Genomic DNA, 16,900 nt, shown 5'->3' with positions numbered 1-16,900 from the left:
TTAATTAAACTCACAATAACTTGCAAGTGGCCTCTGTTTTGTCACTGGCCACCTGCCATCTGTCTGCTCCGACAACGGTAGTGTACCTCACGCCCATCCTTCCAAATAGCCTCAGTGACCTCCCTTCTTCAAAACTGGAGTCACATTCTTCACTGTTGAGAATCAAGAAGGGGTCTGTCGCGTTTCTTAAAATAAAATAAAGAATATACAGTCTACTGTTGTGTGCTTCATATAAACTTAACCGTTTTCAAATCAAAGTCGGAAAGAAGTGAAATAGAGTGGCAAGAGTGTAAATTCAGAACTGGAAAAATCTGGCTTAAAATTTCAATATTGCCACTTCCTAGCTAACCTTGACCGAGTTATTTAACCTCACTGAGCCTCAAAATCGATTCATCTGTAAACTGGGGGTGAAAGCAGTGTGGTTTCGGAGGGTCGCGAGATCAAACGAGAACCCATGCCGTGCACCTAGCGCGGCGGCAGGCCCGTAGATACACACCGTATGCTACAATTATGAATTAAGCAAGCTCGCACAGAGTCACATTTTACCTCAACTAGATTTAGAGATAGTTTAATCTCAGATCAAACCAGTGAGGGTTGACAGGACCCTGGGCCAGCTGGTGCCTGGACCTGCATCATGAAAGGGCCATTACAGTACGAAAGGAGAGTTTGGGAGTATTCATGACTGGATGCAACTTCACAAACTAAACAATTTACTGCAAAGGGCTACTGAAGTTGGAAGTGCTATTTCTTTTTTTTTTTTTTTTTAATTTAGTGAGAGGACAGGAGGCAGACTCCTGCATGCATCCCGATCAGGATCCACCCAGAAAGCCCACTAGGGGGCGATGCTCTGCCCATCTGGGGTTTCTGCTCCGTTTCAACCAGAGCCATTTTTTAGTGCCTGAAGCAGAGGCCATGGAACCATCCTCAGTGCCCTGGGCTAACTCTCTCCAATCTAGCCACAGCTGCAGGAGGGGAGGAGAAAGAGGGAGAAGAGAGTTGGTGGGGGGTGGAGAAGCAGATGGGTGCTTCTCCTGTGTGCTCTGACTAGGAATCGAACCCGGGACATTCACATGCCTGGCCAACACTCTACCACTGAGCCAACTGGCCAGGGCTCTTTTCATTTTTTTTTTAAGTGAGAGGAGGGGAGATAGACTCCTGCAAGTACCCTGACAGGGATCTACCCAGCAACCCCTGTCTGGGGCCAAAGCTTGAACCACTGGCTGCAGCCACTGACTGCAGGAGGGGAAGAGAGAGAGAAGGAAGAGGGAGGAGAGGAAGGTGGTGCGAAGCAGATGGCCGCTTCTCTTGTGTGCCCGGACTGGGATGTCCATACTGTGCACTGATGCTCTATCAGAAGTGCTATTTCTGAAACATAAATCTGGACAGAATTTACATTTCCCTGTGAGAAAGTCTTAAGTCCACTTGTTATCCTGACAGAAGCTTAGGGTTGTAGTCATTAATAGGACTGGAAGTGCACATGCACACCCTTCTTACACTTTCTTCTTTCTCCAGGGGAAAGTGGAGGTGGAGGTTGGGAAGGAAGGCCTTCGCTTCGAGAATGGAGCCTTCACCTACTATGGCGTCCCAGCCATCATGACCACTTCTTGCTCAGGTAGTCCAGCTCCCAAGCCACAGCTTATTGGGGAAGCAATGGGATGCAGTAGAAAAAATCAACTGGGTTCAAGTCTTGACTCCTGTTAGGGACCCTGCACAAGCCTTTTAACTTCCTGGGCTTTAATGTTCTCCTCTATAAAGTGGGAATAAGACTCATTTTTCATTCAGAAAATTTGTATGTGGAATTACATGGTAGATGGTAATGTTACTGAGTGTTAGCGGTGGATAGTGATATTTTTTAGTATGAAAGACAATTTTATTATTTCTTTCTACACTTCCATTTGATTGTCTGTGTTTTTTTTTTCAGGGTTCATTGGTGCTGGGATGGGGTGGAAGGGGGAGAATTCTCAGTAAAAAGTGTACTTTCTGAAGTACCCCTGAAACACATGACATCCTTCTGTCCTTAGATAACGATGTGCGGAAGGTGGGAAGTCTGGCTGGATCCTCTGTCTTTCGTATGTATTTCTCAAACCCCTCCCTCGTCCTTCCCACCGTAGTCCTGCCTCAGCCCGCTGTGGGGACCTGGACCGAGCACTGAGCCTGGGCTGGGGCTAACACAATGCTGGCAGCACTCTCTAATGCTATGCCAGGAACACTGCTGCCCGCCAGGTACCCACAGACCTCAGGGGCTTCGTTTTTGTGTTTTGTGTCTGGATTGCTTTCTGCTGCGTCTCTGCTTGTGTACAGGTGATGAATGGCAGGGAGGGAGGTTGTGAGGGAGGCACCGTTAATTGCCACCTGCCAGGGAACATGGTGATTTGTTTGCTCTGGTGGAGGTACCGCCTTTCCTTCTTGCTGATAATTCACCCACTGGCCTTTACTTGAAAATCTAATATGCTGTGACTGTGTCTGTGGGGTTACTCGGAAGTGACTACAAGAGCTTGGGATGTAAGTCCCAGGCTGGTGCAGTATGTTGCTTATCTGCTTCTCTGTCCTTGTTCGCCATATCTCAGCTGGTGGAGAGGTGTCTGCCAGCTGGCCGTGCATGCGGACAGTGGGGGCTGGCATGGGGCTGCTGGCTGGTTTGCTTGGCCTCTCCTGTGCTTTACCAAGACTTGCTGTTTTCTGCATAGAACTACTGCACTTCTGTTTAGAAGGCATGGCATTATTGTGATGTAAGTGTGATCCAGAAAGAATTATTTCTCTAGAATTACTTTAACTCACTGATCTGATTTTTTTGCATTGCTTTCAGCTGTTATTGTTTAAAGTGGCTATTTTAATGCCAAATGAGGTGTTTTCCCTTATTATAAAAAAGTTTTTAAATAGCACTTTATATTGGATTTCTCAGAGGGTCCCAAAGCTTGATATCAATCCCTGGCACACGAATGATAGATACCATTTTAACATGGAGAAACTAAAGAAATGACTTGCTCCAAACCACCCAGCAAGTGGGTGACTTACATAGATGCATTCCAGTGCCCTGACTAGTTCACACAGCACAATGAGATACAGATTTGACATCTACCATGTTCCAGAATGCAATCTCAATGTGGGAATATTGGAATATAGTATAATTTCCCATCTTAGCCCAGGGCTGAAATGAAATCGGAGTAGCTGCCCACACCTAAAGGGTGGCCCAACATGAGTTGAAGGAGATCTGTAAAATAAAAAACCCTTATATAAACCAACAAATCTCGCGTAAGGTTTGTGGGGAAAGAAAGCATCAGTGCTCAAAACGAGAACTCTGGATGGGTGAGGGGTGAGCGTCAGGACAGGGTGAACTTGGTTCCCTAAGGGAGATTTCCACCCATCCCATCGCTCAACATAGAGTGACTTCTGGGAGTCTCAGTCTTACCTAGCGTTGGCCCGGTTCTGGCTCTTCCAGAAGATCGAGAGAGGTAGGAGCTCTGGGGAGGAAGAGCTTCACAGGGCTCCTCGGCCCACCTAGTTTAGATGACCTTCTTTTAAAAGTAGTAAGAAGATGTTATCTCGTTTCTTCCTCTCCTTCCTTTCTGTCTCTAGTTTTTTTTTTTCCATTGGAACCCTTCCGTTTTACCAGTGAGACAGGAGTAAACTTGCAGCACTGTTCTCTCCTTCAGAACTGGTTAACGAAAAGGAAGCACTGCACTCTCTCCCTCCCCCCGCATCAGAGCATCCGTAGAAATCCTTAGGAGGAAGAAAACTGAATTAGTCTGTAGGGGAATAGAGACATTTTCCTCTTCCATCCTCCCCCAAGCCTTCCCCACTTTGTGAAATAACTGCCAGTACCGCCACAGTTGTCCCCGGTGGACTTTCAGCCCAGGGTCTGGCCACCCAGCATCTTTCACTGGCCAAGAACCACTGTTGAGGGAGAGCTTAAGGCTGAGCCACAAGGCAGTCAACTTGTCTAGGGTCTCACTCGAGCAAACTGCCCTTGTCCTTGAAGCCAGCCGTGTAGTTCTGTCGGTCTTTGAGGGTGACAAATGGGATGACAAGTCTGCCAGAATGCTGGCCCTGGGACCAATGCCTTGAAGTTGAACTTGAGGTTACAAATAAGTCTCTCTGGCCTTTTTGTACAGAGTAAAGGGAACACAGCCAGCACTGTCTCCTTTATCCGGGTCCTGATTGCCAGGGAACCCCGGAGGACGCTGGAGAGCCTGGCATTCTGGAGGAACTGAGCCTGAGCTCGGGTCAGCCAGAAAAGCAGCCCACGGGGCTGTGCCGGGGGAGAGCACAAGTCCCCTTTTTGCTTGGCAGGGTATACATTTACTTTGAAGCCCAGAAGTGCTAAGATTTTTCTTGAGACTGTGTGGTTTCTTATTCTGGTGTGGCTCACAACATCAAGAACCTGTTCAAGTATTCTTTGATATCTCATGTCAGAGCAAATGATTATCAGGTATAAAACTCCCGACACACACTCCCCTGCATGTGTGGGTCCTTGCGGTAAAATCATCTGACGAGGAGGCAAATAAGACCTCAGAGGCTGCCTACTTCAGTGTGCCGTCCCCTGCCGTCTGGCTCCATTTAGCTCCTTGGGAGGGATTCGGAATGATCACATAAGAGATGATGACAGATTCTCATGCAGAAACACCAAGATCAGGGTCAGGATTGGGGAAGGGCTGGAGTATGGCTACCCACCTCACCCCTCCAGGCCCCAAGTGATGGCCAGCGCCATTTCAGACCCTGTGGGGAAGGAAAGAGAAGAGAAAGGGGACAGGAAAGAGGTGCTCTGGAATACTTGTACTGGCAAGGAATTGACTGTGATTTTTTTTAAAATTTTTATTCATTGTAGAGAAGAGAGAGAGAGAGAGAGAGAGAGAGAGAGAGAGAAAGGGGGGAGGAGCAGGAAGCATCAACTCTCATATGTGCCTTGACTGGGCAGGCCCAGGGTTTTGAACTGGCAACCTCAGCATTCCAGGTCGACGCTTTATCCACTGCGCCACCACAGGTCAGGCTAGAATTGACTGTGACTTAATTCACCAAGTTGATTCACATTAAGATTGCTGGAAATGGCCCTGACCAGTTGGCTCAGTGGTAGAGCGTCGGCCTGGCGTGCAGAAGTCCCGGGTTTGATTCCTGGCCAGGGCATACAGGAGAGGCGCCCATCTGCTTCTCCACCCTTCCCCCTCTCCTTCCTCTATGTCTCTCTCTTCCCCTCCCGCAGCGAGACTCCATTGGAGCAAAGATGGCCCGGGCACTGGGGATGGCTCCTTGGCCTCTGCCCCAGGCACTGGAGTGGCTCTGGTCACGGCAGAGCATCACCCCCTGGTGGGCAGAGCGTCGCCCCTGGTGGGCGTGCCGGGTGGATCCCGGTTGGGCGCATGCACATGCGGGAGTCTGTCTGACTGTCTCTCCCCGTTTCCAGCTTCAGAAAAATACAAAAAAAAAAAAAAAGATTGCCGGAAATGCTGCCTACCCTTCTTGTTTCCCAAGCCTCTAACAACACACAGTTCCTTCACGGCACTGTGATCACAGAAGGAGCTCCCAGGGGACTGAGGCAGGGTCCAGCTTCCTCAGGGATGCCCTAGCAAGAGCACGCGCTTTGCTTTCAGCCCTCTGGTTGGTGAGCAGATACGTGTGGCAGCTGGGAGAGCCCAGGGGGGGTGCAGGGTGCAGTGCTGACCCCCAGCAGGTTTGTGGGCCTCCGAGAGAATGTGGCAGCATATGCGTGCTCCCCACAGGGGCACTGCCTGTTCTTGTCCTTGGCAGGTCTGACTTCCTCTAAAATTATTATGCATCTTTTTGGAAGACCTTCAGAAAAGTCTTGTTTTCTTCTTTCTGGCGAGTGACTTTGGAAGAGGGTGTGATTTCCATGTTTTCAGAGGCACGATCCCTTTTGCTGAGAAATGTGATGCTATGAAGATCCAGGAACAGACTGTCTCATCACACTCTTTGTCTCTCTCCTTTTGTGTTTATCTTCCCCTTCGCCACTCACAAATCCTTGGCCCTTGACTCTTTAGTGCCCGTCTCTGTGTCTCGTACCTTCGCTTTCAGCAGAGGGGACTCCCTGGCAGGCTCCCCAGGTAAACATGCATGGGTGTCTTGGGTCCCCATAGATGCAGTGGGGTTTACAAGAGGCCTTTGGTCCCTGTCACTGTCCTGCATAAGAAGGGTCCCTCCCAACAGGCATTCCCATGCCTAAGGTGTAGCACAACACACAGATAACGCTCATTTGTGAGAGATGGTGTGAGTTCTTATCATTTGTCTGACTGCAGAATGGAGGGGTGAGAAGTGTAGCAGGAGAAAAATAGGAAGAAACAATGGAATATTATGCTTTATTCCTATGGTTCTTCCACCTTTCTTTCTCTGTGGTTTCTGCCTTTAGCTAACCACTAACCCATCCTCATTATCTTCCTCTTAATATTACCATGTGGTGACCATATTCCCTCTGGCTCCGTTCACACAAAGGATGCGCTATGTAAAATTTCCAAACAACTTTTCATTAGGTTTAACCTCTCTTGTTAATTAAATATAACTTACTGGGGTTTTTTCAGTGGGATAAAGCAGCTCCTCCTAGTGCTACTCAGTAATTCAAGGATTGAGTAGAATGTAATAAATCTGAACAATCAATGAAGTGTTTGTATTGTTTTCATCTCTAGAGGTTGGCCTCTTAGGCTCAGAGAATAAGTAATGACCAAACCAAGAATGTATTTGTTAAATTGCTCTGAGCGTGGAACGCCGTTTCCCACACCCTCTACATCTGTCTCCCTTATCCCAACGGTAAGGTAATGAATCCGTGGCCCCACCATATTCTCAGTCATCAAGAATCCAGTTATGTTTTGCTCTCTGTAGAGTAAACCCTCAACATTTAAAAAGGCTATGTGAGACCTCAAACTGCCAAGTTTGCAACTTCAGAAGCATTTATGTTGATGTTGACTTCTACTTTCTCCCAAATCACATTTTCCCATGGAAAACCATCTGGTTCCCATGTTTATCTGTACAAGTTAACCACATTCTCAAATTTCACCAAATTTTCTCTCTTACTTGATGGTGATTTTCCACCAAGAAATAAAATTTTTCTCACCTTATGAGAGCCCATGCTTGCATGGTGACCACAGGACTATATGGTCAATGTGAGATGCCAAGCTGATGCCCTCACCAGCTAATTGGTCTACTCCTGCATGCCAGTGAAATTAGAAATGACCACATCATGGACCTTCAGAATCCTTTAGATGTGGGAATCCTGGTGAATGAAGAACGTGCTATGAGTTTCAGCAAGAGGGAAGATGCCTATTTAATAAAATTTTCAACCAAAAGCATTAAAAAAATGATGAAAACAGTATATTTTCCTTTTTAATTAACCATCAGTTAACCAGACAACCTAGTTCATTGTAACTTCCCAGTTAAACTAAACGTTAATTCTAGTTCATTGGCGTGTATTATGAAAGCCTTCATGGTAACCCAGTGTCAGAGATGGTGACTCTTTCTTGCTGGGCAACCCCTTGGAAGCTCTGAGAATTCCCATCCAACTGGCTGGTACTATGTGCTCCTGGGAGCTCTTCTAACCATGCCCCTCACCCCACTTTCCATGACTGTGGGTGTTCAACCCAGAAGCAAAGAGGTGAGAACAAGGCCAGCTTATTCCAATCCTTGGTTTATCTCTGCAGAGTGGAACCCTGACCCACACAGTAGGAGGAAATGAGAGGCAGGGGGCCTTACTTCTCTTTCACCTCTTCCCTCCCTCCCCTTTGGTCTGGTCTTTACCCAGGCATTCCCCAGAAGTTGGGTGACATCCTCAGCACCTATATTATGGTATTTCCACTGTCACTCTTGCTTCTCTTCCATATCAGCAGAAGAAAAAGCCTCAGTGATAGGAGTATTATGGAAAGCAGTCTTGGACTCCTTCTGGCCTCATACTTGACTTATAGTCAGATAAATATTATGTATATTATGTCTTACTCCCGTTTTTCACAGGGAAGAATATGAACCCTGGAAATTAATAGGGCCGTTAAGGTTAAAAGGAGGCCCTGGCCAGTGGCTCAGTACATAGAGATTGCCTGGCATATGGACGTCATGGGTTTGATTCCTGGTCAGGGCACACAGGAGAAATGACCACCTGCTTCTCTCCCCCTTCTCTCCCTCTTTTTCTTCTGCAGCCAGTGGCTCAATTGGTTTCAGTGTGGCCCTGGGCACTGAGGATAGCTCCATTGGAGTTTGTCAGCCCCAGGTGCTAAAAGTAGCTCAGTACTCGAGCATTGGCCTGAGATGGGGTTACTAGGTACATCCTGATTCGGTTGCATGTGGGAGTCTGTCTCACTATCTCCCCTCCTGTCACCTAAAAAAATGTTTAAAAGGAATCCTGTCATTTTATTTGATCCCTACAACCACATTAAGAGATGGGCCAGGAATTATTGTTGGAAGACAATAGGTAAGAATTAGGCTCTGAGGCCCTGGCCGGTTGGCTCAGTGGTAGAGCGTCGGCCTGGTGTGCGGGGGACCTGGGTTCGATTCCGGCCAGGGCACATAGGAGAAGCGCCCATTTGCTTCTCCACCCCCTCCCCCTCCTTCCTCTCTGTCTCTTCCCCTCCCGCAGCCAAGGCTCCATTGGAGCAAAGATGGCCCGGGCGCTGGGGATGGCTCCTTGGCCTCTGCCCCAGGCGCTAGAGTGGCTCTGGTCGCGGCAAAGCGACACCCCGGGGGGGGGGGGGGGGGGGGAGCATCGCCCCCTGGTGGGCGGAGCGTCGCCCCTGGTGGGCGTGCCGGGTGGATCCCGGTGGGGCACATGCGGGAGTCTGTCTGACTGTCTCTCCCCGTTTCCAGCTTCAGAAAAATACAAAAAAAAAAAAAAAGTTAAAAAAAAAAAAGAATTAGGCTCTGAGAAATTAAGCCATTGGGTCAGTGTCACGAGTGTAGTGATAAGGTAAAGGGATGAGGACTAGAATTAAGGTCCTGCTCTCCTATAGCCCTGGACCTTGCTGCCCCTCTGAAGTAGGCATTTTGTGCCCACAAGAGGGTTGCGACTTGTTTGCCTTTTGAAAGCAACCGTGCTAATGAATATAGTACTCACACTGGACTGAGATCAGTGGTCCCTGCACCAAGTATTGCTACCAAGATCCACAGGGAGTTTCTGTCTATTTGTGCCTCAGTTTGAAATAAGGAGAGCAGAGTGGTCTGAGGATTACCTCCCTAGTGTGGTGTAAGTGGCTAGTTTTGCAGGTGCCTTCACTTAAAAGTGAAACTTCTGACCAACCCACTGAGAGTATGCAGCCTGCTGCAGTTTCCATTCCCTCTCCCTAGATTCCTTCCTTCCTTTCTTCTCCCAACAGATGAGATGGTTTCACTGTCCTTCCAAATCCACAGAAGCACAGAGGCAGGAGAGAAACTGGGAGCAAGGGTTCTTTTTCAGTGCTCGATTGTCCATCCGTATTGTGCTTTGAGGTCAATGAGGATAGAGTGTTCTCCCAGAATATATGAGAAGTCCCTAAAAATAATCTTCTTACTTTGTGAAATGTGGCACATGGAAATATTCCTTTGGGTTGGCTCTTGCGTCGTCAACATTTGGGAACCATTAAAGCTCCTTGTAACGTGAGCGAGTTCATCTGGGCTCCTAACTTGGGCTGATTTGCAGAGTCCACATTGTAATTTTGATGGAGAGCTTTTGACATTTGGTTGTCTGATGTTAAATCTTACCCCGGAATGATGCATTTTTATAACCCTAGTTTGTACTCTTAGAATACTCGGTAATTAAACACCCCCTTGCAGTTTGGAGAACGCAGATGGCCCAACGCACAGTGACTGTGAACAAAGTTGCCCATTCCCTCCTGTCCCTCATTGAATGCCCCAAAAGATGTCAATGGGCAGCCACAGAACCCCACTTTCCCCTCGAACCCTCAGACTGAACAGGGGAATGGGGATTCTTCTGTATTGTGGGTCCTCCTCCCAGAACAGGGTTGTGACCGCTCCTCCAACACGGGAGAAGTGAAGCAAGAGTCCCAGAGCTGTGCCTAGGTTTTCAGGGCCCACCTGTCAGTGCGGAGTGGAAGGAAATATCATCCCTCCCCAGCCACAGTGGCAAGGTCACTCCTGCCCCACCCACGATTTTACCCCAGTGTCTTCTCCCCCCCGACCTTGGTGACTCCAGTTTGCCATCTGGGGCAGGTATGGTTTGCAGACTGACCAGGCCAAGTCTGCAGGAAGGAAGTCCACCACGCTTCTCCACATCACTCGGACGTCTAGAGCACCAAGCCCTGTCCCCCTACCACCCCACCTCTCCAGAGCCAGCTTGAGAGGATGCTGAGCAAGAGTTGATAGGGGGATATGTTGACTGCTTGGCCTCCCTCCTGCTGAGGGGTCCTGTGGTCAGTGTTACGCATCCCTGTCTTGGTCTGTCCCCTCTTAGACCTCCTTGTACCACAGTTAGGATTTCCCTCCTCACTTTGCTCCCCCAAGCTGTGCCTCTGTGCTCTTAGGAAATGCCAAGGGGAATTATACAACTTGAACTAGTTTGCCATGCTGCTGGGACACTCGTCTGTTACTGATTTCTTCTCTTTTTTATTAAAAGCATTTCCATTTTCCTTGCTCAGAAACCTCTGCGTGTTTGGGCACAATTACCAAAATGCCAAGTCATCAGCATCCCACCTAGTGAGGAATGTCAGGCTCTGGGACACACAAACACTGATCTTGCATAGCACTCGGATGAGCGGGGGCTTTCTTTGTCATGAAATGAGGGTTCCTTTTCCTTTTAAAGATTACTTTTATAGACCCGGCCTTTGTAAGGTGATTGTATCTTTTGGTGTTGGGAATCCTGTGGGATTTTATGAATAAACCTTCACAATAGCAGTGTTTTTATTTTAAAATAAAATACAATAAGCCACGTTTCTCATCCCAGCACAACAGTGATGTTGCTTGTGAGTGACAACAGGGTGGCATGCGTGTGCTCGGTGTCAGCGAGGAGGAGAGCTCGGGGTGGACAGGGATGGAGTAGCTGTTGCCGCTCTTCCATCAGGAAGTTGAAGTGATTCCGGCAGAACATTCTATGGATGGAATTTGTTTAGTAGATAAGTTAGGGCTGTGTTTCCCTGTCATCTTCCTTGAATGTATCTTGAGTTGTGACAGAAGGAATGAGGATGTGGCACAGCAGATGTAGGGTGTGTGAAGCACATGTCCGACCAGGCAAAGGGAGGATTATCAAGGAGCGAGGGCTGCTTCTCAGGGTAATTGAAGCCACAGCCCTGCTCACATTCTCTTCCCTGGTTCCAAACTGAACCGAGGAAAGGAAGCACCAGGTCAAGGTATGGTTTTCCAAATTCCACTCACATGCCAACGAAGCCCTCTCCTGCAGGACTCCCTGCGTTTGCAAAAATAACTAGCCCCCAGGAAGCACCATCCACTGACTTAAGCAGCTACCACCTTAAAACAGCCACAAATGGGTCTGGCCAAACCAAACTCATCAGTTTGTTTTCCGGGGACCAGGACCAAAACAGAACATCCGAATGCTCCCTGTGGCCTCTCCCCAAGCTCCCAGGCCAGCGCCGAGGCGCCTTGGTGCCCCTTGATTCCCCTTGCACATGGGCTCCCTCTCCAGCTCCGCTTTGGGGGGTCCTGTTACCCACTCCTAGCTCCCTGGAGCTGTCATCTTTCTCAGAATGATTTTAGGTTGCGGAAGGGGGGGGGAGTTCTGATTCCAAGATGATTTGAGTGTTTTGAAACCTTTCTTAAAACAAAATTTATATTTTAAATAAAAATCTCTGTAAGGGACTCTTACGTGCCAATTCGTTCATTCTACACATTTTTATTGAGCACCTACCTACTCTAGGCCAGGCACTGTGCCAGGTACTCAGCGTATAGTGATGGCCACAACAGACAAGGTCACTGCCCTCATGGAATTTAGAGTGAAATCCAGTAGATATAACAAAGAAGTACAAATGTGTAATTAAAACTTGGGAATGCTTTGAAGGAATGAACAGAGGAAAACGGGATCTTCTTGGGGCGGCCAGACCAGGTCTACAGAGAAGGTGGTGTTTCAGCTGAGACCTAATGACAGACGTGAGAGCGCTGGGGGGGAGGAGATGAGCGTGGGTCGGGTTGGGGGTATCGTGGGGGTCGGGGCGGGATAAGAGGAGAAGGAGGAGAAGGGGGAAATGATAATCTCCTGAGGCAGGAGCTGCTCGCATGATTGAGGCTCCTGGATGCGGCCAGCGGAGCAGAGCAAGCGGGGGTGGGGAAGGGAGTCCTACGATGAGATCCCCGAGGGGGTGGGGAAGGGAGTCCTACGGGAGGGCTTCAGGGTCACAGCACAGAGTGTGGATTTTATTCGGATTCAATAAGCAACTGATATATGTTTTTAAAACGTGCTTCTGGCAACTGAGGTGAGAACTGATTATAAATAAGATTGTAAGTGGGGAGAGCAGACTGTGAGCCAGGGGAGAGTGATGACTCGACTGAGCAGAGACAGAGATAGAGGCAGATGGGCTTATGATGTCAGCGGTAGAGATAAGAGGACTTGGTGTGGGGCTGATGGAGTGGCAGGAGTCAGGGTGACTCCCAGGCTTCTGGTGTAAACAACAATATATGTCAATGACATTTACTGAGAAGAGGAATTCCTTTGCTCCTCGAAGGAATAAATATCAATGGGGTAGCTGGGCATTTTCCTGGGCTCAGATGTGAGGGGTGGGGTCCTGGTGGCACCACCCAGCATAACCATTGCCTTAAAGTCCTGGAAGACCTGAGTAAACAACACCTATCTCTCCCTCTCTCTCTCTCTCTCTCTCTGCCTCCCTCTTTCCTGTCCCCTCTCCTCCTTCCACACCCACCCCCTTGCCTTTCCTCCCTCCCCTGTCCCTCATCATCCGCAGTAAACCGCTCCCCCTCTCGCTGCAGTGGATTAAACCGCTCAGAGTCTCCCAACCGTGAGCGCAGTGACTTTGGGGGGAGCAGCACCCAGCTGTGCAGTAGCAGCAACAACCTCTACACTCCTGACTACTCAGTCCACATCCTCAGCGACGTGCAGTTTGTGAAGGTAAGCCTCCGGCCGGCTGGCCCTTCCAGCCTGCTGGAAGCGGGGCTGGGTGTGCATCCCTTTCCCCCCCTGATCCTGGACGATGTGCCCATGAGGTTAAAACTCAGAAAGCCCGAGCCCATGGTTCTTCTCCTTATTGCTGCGAGCCCTGAAGCCCTCTCCTTGCAGGCCTTCCTCAGAAGCGGGGGTAGGAACAAAATGGGAGGAGAGAGCTTCTACTATGCTCTTACTCAGGGGTCCCCAAACTTTTTACACAGGGGGCCAGTTCACTGTCCCTCAGACCCTTGGAGGGCCGGACTATAAAAAAAACTATGAACAAATCCCTATGCACACTGCACATATCTTATTTTAAAGTAAAAAAACAAAACGGGAACAAATACAATATTTAAAATAAAGAACAAGTAAATTGAAATCAACAAACTGACCAGTATTTCAATGGGAACTATGCTCCTCTCACTGACCACCAATGAAAGAGGTGCCCTTCCAGAAGTGCGGCGGGGGCCGGATAAATGGCCTCAGGGGGCTGCATGTGGCCCGCGGGCCGTAGTTTGGGGACCCCTGCTCTTACTGGTTCATAGTGCTAGCCACGTGGTCTGTAGAAGAGAGGGAAAGTCACAGCGTAAGTGGTTCAGATGTTTACTGAATGCCTGCTCGGCGCCTGGCCCTGCTGAGGCATCCGTGAGTCACCGGGGAGAACGGGACAGCCAGCTCCTCCTCTCTGCACCTTCCATGCTAATAGAGGGAAAAAGATGACAAATGGTAACCACACGGATGAAACCTAGGTAATGTCAGGTAGCGATACGGCTGTGAAGGAAGTGAACAGGGTGGTGGGATCAACGGGGAGGCTGCTTTAGAAATGGCTATCAGAGCAGGCCGAGAAAGGGACATTTTTGCTGAGACCTGAAAGGAGAGGTGAGGAGGATGTTCAAGGCCAAAACAACAGGCAGGAAAGAGCTTGGGGGTTCAAGGCTCTGAGTGCAGAGAGGCTCGTGTGAGGCGAGCAGGGCGCCAGCTCAGTGTCACTGTAGGCCCGAGCGAAGCCTTCGGGTTCTGTTTGAAGTGGGTTTTTTTTAGGTTTGTTTCTCAGGTCTTTCCATTTGTCTTAGTCTCTTCGGGCTGCTCTAACAGACTGCCATAGACAGGGTGACTTAAACAGCAAACATTTCTTTCTCACAGTTCTGGGGGCTGGAAGTCCAAGTTGTAGGTGCCGCCAGATCCAGTGTCTGGTGAGAGCCCCCTTCCTGGTTTGCAAATGGAAAGCTCTGACTGGAACCGGTGGTTCTATGGGAAGCAGTTTGACAGTTCAAGCCCTTGTTTTAACACGGTGTTTGTTTTATTTTGCTGTTGGTTTTCTCTTTTGTTTTGTTTTTTGATGTAAGTTAAGATGACGCCTTAAACTAAAAACTCCCTTCTCCTGATTTTTTTTTTTTTTTCCTTTTTCTGAAGCTGGAAACGGGGAGAGACAGTCAGACAGACTCCCGCATGCGCCTGACCGGGATCCACCCGGCACGCCCACCAGGGGCGGTGCTCTGCCCACCAGGGGGCGATGCTCTGCCGCGACCAGAGCCACTCTAGCGCCTGGGGCAGAGGCCAAGGAGCCATCCCCAGCGCCCGGGCCATCTTTGCTCCAATGGAGCCTTGGCTGCGGGAGGGGAAGAGAGAGACAGAGAGGAAGGAGGGTGGGGTAGAGAAGCAAATGGGCGCCTCTCCTATGTGCCCTGGCCGGGAATCGAACCCGGGTCCCCCGCACGCCAGGCCGACACTCTACCGCTGAGCCAACCGGCCAGGGCCTCCCTTCTCCTGATTTAATGGACTTGTTTGAGTCATTTTGTGCACTGCTCTTTTACTGGAGTTTTGAGGTAGCTAAAGGGAAGTCTATATGAAAGGGGTGTTTTCAGGGGCTAATGCTCCTGTGACAGGCTGTAGGACGAGCTAGTGAGGGCTATCCATGTCCAAATAGAATGATGTCCCAGGACTGTCTGTTAAGTCCAGGAGTAAACTGACTTCACCATAAATTACAAAATTAGATAGAAAAGTATACCTAGTGATTATCTGGGAAAGTTACTAAAACTGTGCTTAATAGTAGTTAATAAGTTATAGAGTACCAAAGAATCCTTGTGCCCTTTTTTGAAGTGTGTTCTATAAATATCATTATTAAACTAAGACTTTGGCAGATGCCATAATCTGGTTTATGTCACTGTGACCAAGATGCCCCATCACCATCTGGTGGCAGAATCCCTAAATTGCAGGATCGTGTTTTTGAGGGATGAAAGTCATAAAATGATAGAAGACGTCATGCTGGTTAAAGGTGCCTTCTGCACACATTGGCTGCTAAGTCAAAATGCCCAAAAGAGTGCCCTTGTGATTTAGTGAGTATTTGAGTTTTTAACTGGTTAAAGTATAAAAGAAGGTAATTTTAACTCAAGCTTTTGCTAAGAAATTGTTCTATCTGCAATAATAAAGAAAGAATAGGCCCCAGTTGGCTCAGTGGATAGAGCATCAGCCTGACTGGGTTCAATTCCCAGACAGGGCACATAGGAGAAGTGACCATCTGCTTATCTCCCCACCCATATCCCTGTTCTCTCCCTCTTCTCCTCCTGCAGCCAGTGGCTCAGTTGGTTAAAGCATACCTGAGTGCAAGTGCCTCTGCCTCAGGCACTAAAAATAGCTCTATTGACAAGCATCTGTCCCAGACAAGGGTTGCCAGGTGGATCCCGGTCTGGGCACGTGCAGGAGTCTGTCTCACTATCTCCTCTCAAAAAAAAAAAGGAAAGAAGTAAGAAAGGAAGGGAGGGAGAAAGTAAGGGAGGGAGGGAGGGAGGAAGGGAGGGAGGGAGGGAGGGAGGGAGGGAGGAAGGAAGGAAGGAAGGAAGGAAGGAAGGAAGGAAGGAAGGAAGGAAGGAAGGAAGGAAGGAAGGAAGGAAGGAAGGAGAAAGAGAGAGAAAAAGAAAGAAAGAATATAAAGACATCTTTTGAACAGTGATTTGATTCCCTCAATGAACCAATTAATACGTATATGTGTAAGTGTTAACAATGGTTCTAGACACCATGAGCTATACTAAATAAATATGAAACATATCCTCTGCCTGATAAGTAGATTAAAAGCTAGTAAGGAGAAGAAACATTAAGTTGAATGACAGTAACCAATGCAGAATAGTACCTAACGGATTACAAAGTTGTGTGGTACTTTCTTTAAGTACTTTATTGTCTGGAGAATGTGCTTTACCTTTAAGAATTAGGAAAGAATAGGATAAGGCAATGCCATCAGGGTGAGGGTGCACCAATAAATGGGTATGGAAGGTAAATAAACACGATACATTCAAAGACCTATGAATACAGAAGCTGAGGTGGACCAGTGGTTCTGTGCTGGCAAGCAGCAGGGACGCTCATGGCCGTGCAAGGCCCCGTTATCCAAACTGGGCAGAGAAGTTCCAGTTGATTCGTTCGACTTTCACTGTCCAGTACAGCAACCAGGTGCCACAAAGTGACTACTGAGCACATGAAATGAGACTCATCCAAATTGATGTGCTATAAATGTAAAGTATACATTGGATGCCAAAGACTTGGTACAAAAGAGAATGTAAAATTCCTCATTAATAATTTTTTATTGATTCCATGTTGAAGTGAAATTATTTGGGATACATTGGGTTAAATGAAATATTAAAATTAATTTCACCCATTTGTTTTTGCTTATTTTTAATGTGAGTACTAGTGCATTTTAAATTACCTATGTGACTCATATTCTATTTCTCCTGGGCAGTACTGTGCTAGCTAGATAGAAGGAAGGTCTCATAGGTTGTTGAACAAGCCGAAGAAGGCCCGGTGACCTATCATCTAGAAAACATGGTGTGAAACACACTGCCTGCTCAAGACAAAGGTTCAAGTCCCAGTTTTCCCACTTCCGAGCTG

At 48.2% G+C, this 16,900-nt stretch overlaps 1 protein-coding gene across 2 annotated transcripts in view; it reads left to right on the top strand.

Moving 5' to 3' along the window:
* CNNM1 (cyclin and CBS domain divalent metal cation transport mediator 1) overlaps positions 1–16,900 on the top strand; it is a 72,357-nt gene that overhangs the window by 48,679 nt on the left and 6,778 nt on the right. Inside the window, exons 5-7 of one of the 2 annotated variants that reach the window (XM_066355539.1) lie at positions 1,513–1,612; positions 2,022–2,069; positions 12,828–12,991. In XM_066355539.1, coding sequence (XP_066211636.1) covers positions 1,513–1,612; positions 2,022–2,069; positions 12,828–12,991 — 312 coding nt within the window. The remainder of the gene's footprint in view (positions 1–1,512; positions 1,613–2,021; positions 2,070–12,827; positions 12,992–16,900) is intronic. The other variant, XM_066355540.1, reaches the window with a different exon arrangement.

The sequence above is a fragment of the Saccopteryx leptura genome, chromosome 13 (genome assembly GCF_036850995.1).
Source record: "Saccopteryx leptura isolate mSacLep1 chromosome 13, mSacLep1_pri_phased_curated, whole genome shotgun sequence".
NCBI classification, from domain to species: domain Eukaryota; kingdom Metazoa; phylum Chordata; class Mammalia; order Chiroptera; family Emballonuridae; genus Saccopteryx; species Saccopteryx leptura.
This window is presented reverse-complemented; position numbering and strand designations above follow the sequence as displayed.